This window comes from Sorex fumeus, unplaced genomic scaffold (assembly GCF_029834395.1).
Source record: "Sorex fumeus unplaced genomic scaffold, SorFum_2.1 ptg000051l, whole genome shotgun sequence".
Classification (NCBI taxonomy): domain Eukaryota; kingdom Metazoa; phylum Chordata; class Mammalia; order Eulipotyphla; family Soricidae; genus Sorex; species Sorex fumeus.
Window position 1 is genome coordinate 39235154 of NW_026606108.1, and position 8238 is coordinate 39243391.

Genomic DNA, 8238 nt, shown 5'->3' on the forward strand with positions numbered 1-8238 from the left:
TCAGTTCCAAGGAATGTTAGTTCAGCTTGGTTTCTGTTAGTTGGATTGATATCAAGATCAAGACCAACTAAAACATACCAGCCTAAAGGACAAAAACAGATCCTTATTCTGTATAAACAGATTAGGGAGGAAAAGAATGTCCTTTGCACAGAGCAGGATCTCTGTGAAGGAGAAAAAGAACCATTAAGAGCTGTTTCTGAAGATAAAATTAAAAAAAAATAATCTAGACAGCACATCCTGGAGGTCTGTGTTGGGAGTAGAACACGGAAATTCTCTGAGGACCTCTGCCATTCTGGAAACATCTGCCAGGGCAAATGGAATGTTAGCCACCTCCAGCCCACTCCCAGGAGATGGGCAGCACAATCAGGTCCTGAGCAGAGGCACGAAAAGAGCTCACAGGCTCTGTCCCAGAGGCCCCGGGAGAGACTATTTGTGTTTCACTGAATGTACAAAGTAGAAAGGGAATGTTACTGTAGAAACACAAATTCTCCCAGCAGAAAGTAGGCAGAGAAAGAAGGCTCCTTACCCCAATCTCATTTCCAAATTAGCAGAACATCACTGCTCATTGGCAGCAACTGATCTCAACCCGTGTGAATCTTTGTCTTTTTTCTCTGGCTTGGCAAAGCTTCCCAGCTTTTTGCCTGGTTATAGCTAGTCATCCCAATGCCTTTAACTCATCCTCCAGGCTTGCTTCAGTTCCTATAGCCTGACATGATGTCCTCGTTCACCGAAATTCACCTGTATTTACTGTTGTTTTGAAATGAGTCTGCTTTAACTTCACAGAACAGTCATTTTTTTTTGAACTTGCCATAATTTAGCACTTCCACCCAATCAACTCATCTATTTTCTCAGTTTTCTGGCATCCCCTCCAGATAACACAGTCATCTCTTAAAATTTAAAATTGAATTTGTTGTTATGTGCAATTTCCATTAAGGAAGTGGGAGGGGAGGGTTAATTCACTAGAAACATATACACAAAAATCTGTTCCTCATTTTTATTCCTCTAAATCCTGAATCTGTGGAGAAATATCTTTTAGTTTTGGTTGAAATTATACTATAAATACTTCAGACCTTGAGAAGAAAGACCCAAAACAAGTTGAAAAAGAAGGCACAGAGGATACTTCACTAAAATTGATATGCTTTTCCAAATCAATACACAAATTTGCCAAATGACAGTAACTCATAGATTTAGAAGGGTAAGTGTTGCACTGATTCGAATTGCATTTTACTCCCCCCCCCCCCCCACTTATCCTAATGGTAATACCTTAATACTCTGAAATATTAACACCATGTTCCTATCTGTTACTTTAAACAGATTCCAATCTAGTAGTGGCAGCTAATTCCCCCCCACACACACACACACACAAAATCACACTAACTGTACATAAATATAGTCAAAATCAAACTCCTCATCAGCAACTGGAGTCTCTGACTTCTAGATGAAAATCAAAGCAAGCATGTATTGTGGATTTTTCTCTTTGCACACACTTAATTGTGTGATTTCCTACATGGATATTGTCATGAGCTTACTAAGCATGTGAAACAGTGGCCAGAGCTGCAGCTAGTTGCAAACTCTGGCTTACTTCGTGGGGCATCACAGGTAAGACTTGCCCATAAAATTCATGGTCATAGAAAACTTTTAATGGCAACTAATCTGAAAAATAAGTCAGTATTTTTATTCCTGGCCTTATATTTGTGAATTTGAATACTGGTTAAGATCTTGGGCTAGGTTTTTTTTTTTTTAAGTATTAGTTGGAAGACTTTGCCATAAAATGGACTTAATGGTAAAATGGACTTTGTGCCATCTTTAAAAAAAAATTACTCAGTGCCTCTTGGAAATCTACTTTCTTAAAGTGAACTAACAGAAAGCATCTCCCCCCTGCAATTGTACCTCCCCACCTGGCAGGGGGACACCACCACATCTTTACAGGGCTCCCCAAGGTAATTGAGGACTGGGGTAAGCAGAAATGTGTGTGAATGTGACTCAGCGGTAGAGTACATGCCTTGTACAAGGTGAACCTAGGTTTGATACCCTCTGAAATTGAAAAAAAATCAATTTTCACCACATATTCATATATACTTACTGAATTTTGAGTCATATAAATGTGTTACATGCTCCAAAATATAAGTGCAATTTTATAAAGAAAAGAAATGAATGACAAATTTGTTACTAGAAAATAAAATTAAATGTCCTACATAACCAAAAGTGCCAAAGCAGATGGAACCAAGAAGTTGGTCACCTAGTTAAGTTAATTAGCCACTCTCTCTAACTTTCAAACTACTAAATTCAAACTGAGTGTTGTTTGCTTTGGTGTTTTTTTTTGTTTGTTTGTTTTTGGTCACACCCAACAGTGATCAGGATGTACTCCTGACTCTGAGTTCAGGAATCACTCCTGGCAGGGCTGGGGAGCCATATGGGACGACTGGGATTGAACCCAGGTCAGCCTCATGAAAGCGAGCATCCTACCCATTATACTATTGCTCCAGCCCAAGAGTTGACTTATTTTTGTGTGTGGGGCTAAAGGAAGTCATCAATCTTCCTCATCTATACCCCCCTACACCAAGAAAAAAGAGGGTCATTTTCAGCAAGACCTTTATTCTCTACAGCACAAATCCTATTAACACTGATGATCACAATGATTAAACATGCTGCAGTTAATACTTTCATTGATAATAACTCCTTTGGGAAAAAAAGTTCCCATCGCAACAGGTGAAGGCTCATCAAACTCAGCTTTTCAGTACAGTACTTGGAGTCACAAACCAAGAGAGATAAGACCGCCTTAGTATTAATCTGAAGACTTGGTTTCTGTTGCTCTGCTATTGTTTTTTAATTTCACTTGACTTCATCCATCCAAAAGATACAAGAGCCTCAATATAAGCCTGATACAGCAAACACTGCGGGGAGTGTGAGGAGTAGGAGAGTGAGGAGAAAGAAGACCTCAAAGAGTTCAGAAGACCTCAAAGATAAATCCCCCACCCCACCCCCCAATTACTGTCAGCAACCACAGAAAGAAATAATGACATTATGACGGTAATTCTACCCCTAAGTCTATAACCACACCTTGTTCTCACCACTAGGCTTGGTCAGTTTCCTAATCTTGTTTCATTTCCCATCTTCACACTGCAGCACAGCTGGGTTTCCAGCTGGCTGGGGAAGAAACGATGCTTTAAATAAACAGCATTTTAAAAATAAGCTTTTGCTATACTGAATTTTGCAGGCTACCTTTCTCTAATGTGAATACAGGAGTCAACACAAAACTGTCCTAAGGAACGTGAAATCCGCCATAAAACACTTTTTCCATCGATGACAACCCAGTACAACATACATTGCAAAACTGCCAATCAGAAAAGCCCCAAAGGCAAAATGATCTTTCCTTTACTCTGTTATCTACTGTGTCAATTCAACATGGAAACATTATCTAGGAAAGCAAGGCTTGAGGGTGTGAGTATACCAAAATACAGGCAGCCACTCTTTAAAATGCAGGATGCTTTTACACCATTGGCTGCTAACGTCTAAGATTCCTGTCTAGCTCTTTTTCTGCCTTTTCCACAGAAAGTACAGAAAACCCTTCCATGTAGGTAAACATCTGCGGAATGCAAGGATTTTATTCTGCTGTTTAGCCCCAGAGGTAATAATTTTGGAGGCCCAGAGTGATAGTACAGTGGGTAGGGCATTTGCCTTGCACGTGGCTGACCTGGTTCAATACCCAACACTCATATGGTCCCTTGAGTCCCACTAGGAGTGATTCCTGAGCACAAAGCCAGGAGTTAGCCCTGAGCAGTACTGAGTGTGGCCCCATAACAAAACAAAAAACAATCATTTTGTTCGAATTCTGGGAGGACTTCACAGGCTTCAAACCAACATTTCAGTAGTGGTTAAATTAGCCATTTATAAGGCCTTTTCAGGGAAAGGATTCAGTGTGACCCTGGAATTCATGCTCCTTAATATATGGGACAACTTTCCAGCACTATATACTACCTTGTCTATCTGGTACATTATGCCAAAGTCCTGGCCCACCAAAACTCCGCTTTCTAGATGCGATCTCACGGAACCACACCTCTCAGAACCCAGATACACCGAGACCTGAAACTAGCTAAACAAAGTACTGATTCAACCACAGTTGCTCAACATAACGGCCACGATGACAGTTCCCAAGTGCCAGTTTCCCTATTTTGCAATTGGGCAAGGCTTCTCCAAGGAGAAAATGTTCCCAATGACCCTGTGGCCCAGAGGGCTTTCTTTAAAGATAGAAAACAGAAAATGAGTTTGTTAGTTATTTCCTGCTGAGCACAAGGAAGGTGTTGTGGTTCCTTAGGGTGACTTTGTTTCCTTATTTAATATGCCATTACCTGTGCATGTTTTCTTTAACTTCCCAGTACAAAATAAAAAAATGTAGTTTGTGCTTTTCTGCTATACTAACACCCGTTCGACGAGTTTCTTCTACAAACATGCCCCTTAATTTCTACTCCTCTTATATAAAACCCCCCACTGACATGCACCTATAGTCTACCAATTAAAAGGGAAAAAATTGCATTGTAAAATGTTTATTTATGTTCCTGCTCCCTGATCATTTGTGATGTGGGAGGCCCTTCTCGTCAGTGTTTGCAGTCCTACATCTATCTCTTTGGGAACTGTACCACACACTATTTATCTATTTATTTTTAGTTTTAATTTTGGGGGGGCTCATGCCCAGAAGTGCCCAGGGATTATAACTGGCTCCAGGCTCAGAGGTCATTCCTTGGGGTACTTGGGGGAACCATGCCATGCCAAGAATCACACCTGGACCTCCAGCAGGGGAAGCCTGTGGCCAGCCCGTTGAGTTAATTCTCTGGCCCCACACAGGCTATTTTAATAATAAAAACCAGGATCTAGGAGGGGACTCTATTTCTGAGCCCCAAATCTCTCATAATCTCTACATTTAACTATTAATCAGCTAAACATGACATCAGACAAAGCTTAATTGATGGGGCAAAGTGAAAAGGAGGAAGAGGAGGAGGCAGGGAATAATTACTCTGTGAGCTGTTCTGACAATGACCATCCGGGCTCACTGGACCAGACCAGGGATTATGTGGTGAGATGTGCACTGAGCATATTCAGGAGCAACTCACCGAAAACCAAAACAGAAGCTGTCCTTGGACAAGGGTCAATAAATGTTTTTACTATTTCTTTCCCACTGCAGAATACAGGTCCACAGCTTCCCAAGGAATCTCAGAAAAAAAATACTGAATAAAATTTTTTTTAATTATACATGCTTAACTGGTCTCAATTTGTCATTATAAAACATTTCAGAGCATAAAACCAACATTTATGAGCTGGCAGCAATGTCAGATAAATGGCTGTAGTCACCAAAGTTTTTTTCCTCCTTAAAAAGACATTGCAAGATTCTTCTGATCTAAATGATTCCAGTTTGTCATAGTAGCAAGATAAACTCCCAACACTACACTCAAATGTGCTTCTTGAAGGAGGGAGTGAGGGGATGAGTTGGTGGGGGGAGCTTGGAGAGGAAGGGCGCTTCCCAATGTCAAGGGTGTTGGTTGATCTAGAAAGATGAAAGCAACAAACTTCCCGTGAGCTGTTACACACTCTTCACTACTTCATGGAGACTACTCAGAATCCGTGGGTAAACTGTTTAACATGGCCCGACTTCAGGACACAGATCACAACTCACTGATTATACAACTCAGAGAGTCACACAGCAACCACTGAACTCCACTGTAGTGAGGAACAAACGAACCCCCCAAATAAATAAGCACAAGGTAACAACTGGTTTTAAATGTCTTACTGAGAGCCACATACTGACTGGGCCCAGGGATTAGAAGAAAAAGCCCTTAAATGAAGATTTCTTTGACTCCTGACTTGGGAGACCTCCATTTTCAGCTGCACAGATCTATAGATTTCAATGTTTTGTTCCTAGTCACCTGCATTCCTGTGCAGCATCCCACATCAGAAGATGAGAGATGCAGTCTCTTTCATAAGATGTCAGAACTGAACTTCGAGCATTCAGTAGAAGTTACTCTAGTTCACTGGCATCTCAATCATCCGACCTAGTAAGACCTCCCAGAAACAGCCCAAAGAGGTGCCTGCTAATAGTTCTGGGGGTTCAGAGAAGGCTGTGCTGCTGGCTTAGCAAAGGCAGGCAATCACGATGAAGGGTGAGAGAGGGAGGGAGGGAGGGAGGGAGGTGGAGAGAGAGAGAGAGACAGAGAGAGATCCAAACTGGAAAAACAAGCCACATGGAGGTCAAAAAACAGTAGCTGAAAAAAAGTCTAACTCTGCCTGCGCCAGCAATGAAGATGGGGAGCTGGGAGCTCGGGAGAGGAAGGAGGAGCTGGTCACCATTCCCTGGGAAGAACTTGTAAGGGAGGCCCTTTAGGGCCTGAGAGTCCGCCCTGAAGTCGGCTCCTGCAGACCCTGCCAGCTAGGGCAAGGCGGGCGGGTGGGAGCCGCGCAGGCCAGGCCTCCGAGGGTCACTCCTGACTCACTGAGCCTTGGGCCAGCACCCCAGGACCTCTCGGTTCTTCCTGTCGCTACTGAGCTATGATGGCAGCTTTCCAGCTCCACATGCCATACATCAGCCGCAGATCCCCGCTGGCACAGGCCAGCGCCTCCCCTCCGCCCCCCGCCCCGGGCATAGTTTGAGCTTGATTCTTGTCCCCAACGCCAACCCTCCTCAACCCACCCGTGCCAGGCGCCCTGCCCAGGGGCGGCCCCACCCCTCAGCAACCGGGCGCCGCCAGGCCCGGGCACCTGCAGCACCTCCCCGCCCCACCCCCAATCGCCACCACCTCGCCCCTCCCCCCTTTCTCCGGCGGAGGGAGGGGGCGACTCACCGCAGTCCGTGCACAGGATCTTGCCCACCTCTTTCTTGAGGTTTTTGCCGTTGGTGTCTAGGGGGGCGAAGGCCGTCTTAAAGACTAAGGGCTGCTCCGTGGGCTCCAGAAAAAAGATGTAGCGCTGGTTCCTTTCGAGCGGCGCACAGGAGCCCACGCTGATCACCTGCTCGCGCTGCAGCCCCCCGCTCCGGAGCGGCCACTTGTCCAGCACCTTCACCAGCGCCACCCGACCCGCGGCGGGCGGCTCGCGGGTACTATTGGAGCTGGAGCCGCTGGCGGGGGCCAGCCCTTGTACCTTGCCCTCGACCACCACGGGTGCCTTGTACGCCTGGTCCTGCACCGACTTGAGGCTAGGCGAGTAGCAGGCAAGAGACACACCGAAGAGCAGCATGGAGAAGCCAGGGGCCGGGTCGCGCCTCATGCCGCCGGCGGCTGCGGCTAGCGAGCGGGCGGCGGCTCTCCGGGCTGCGGGGCTGCGGGGCTGCGGCTGCTGCGGCGGCCGCGGCTCTGGGGGCGCAGCGGGACGGGAGATGCTGCTGCTGCTGCCGCCGCTGCTGCTGTTGCTGCTGCTGCCGCTCTCGCTGCTGCTGCAGCTGCTGCTCCTCTCGCTGCTGCTGTGGCTGCGGCTGCTGCTGCTGCTCCTGCTGCTGCTGCTGCTCCTGCTGCTGCTGTCGCTGTAGGTGCTGCACGGAGCCTTCTCCAGTGGCGGCGGCGGCAGCGCTGAGCAGCAAACCTGCCGCATCTGGCCAGGCCATTTGGGGGGCTCCACCGCTCCGCCGCCGCCGCCTTGGGAGGGGAAACCTAGCCCGCTGGAAAACCGGAAACAGCGTAACGTTAGCGCCTCGTAGCCCTCCACCGGCAGCCCGGGGAGGTGGCCCCGCTAGGGCAGGGGGCAGGCGACAAGCGGGCCGCGATACGCAGCGCGGCGCCGCGCAGCGCTCCCACCAGGCGCGCCAGGACCTGGAGGAGGATGCGGAGGATGGCACGCCCGCCCACTTGCTCTCTCGCGCCCCCTCTCCCCTCGCACCGAATGTGGAGCGCGGCTTCTGCAGGGGCAGCTGGGGACTGCACTGCCCTGCCCGCCTCGGGGCCCGCAGGGGTGCGGGAGGAGTCGTGCTACCCTTTGCTCTGGGGAATTTATCTGCATGACAAGTGGGGGTAGCCGGCGAGGAGAGGGCGGAGTAGCAAGGACGTCTGATTCTGGCACCGTCCTATGAATGTGGGAGTGGGACAAGGGCGTGCCCCACCTCAGCCATCGGCGGCGGCTGGAACCGGGGAGAATGCCACCACCGCGGTGGCCGCGCCAGCCTCTGGCCTCCTGGCCTTTCCCTTCCCTGGGTGGACCCTCGACTCCCGGCCCCTTCATCGAGGCCCCCCGTGCTTGACCCTGCCACCGCCTGATTAA

The 8238-nt window shown here is 47.9% G+C and overlaps 1 protein-coding gene across 2 annotated transcripts in view; it reads right to left on the minus strand.

The window, feature by feature from the left end:
- The window catches only part of NRG2 (neuregulin 2), a 199662-nt gene extending 191718 nt beyond the window's left edge, over positions 1-7944 (minus strand). The window contains exon 1 of one of the 2 annotated variants that reach the window (XM_056124827.1): positions 6831-7944. In XM_056124827.1, the coding sequence (XP_055980802.1) occupies positions 6831-7575 (745 nt within the window). In that variant the 5' untranslated portion in view covers positions 7576-7944. The remainder of the gene's footprint in view (positions 1-6830) is intronic. The other variant, XM_056124828.1, reaches the window with a different exon arrangement.
- Between the last annotated feature and the right edge of the window lie 294 nt (positions 7945-8238).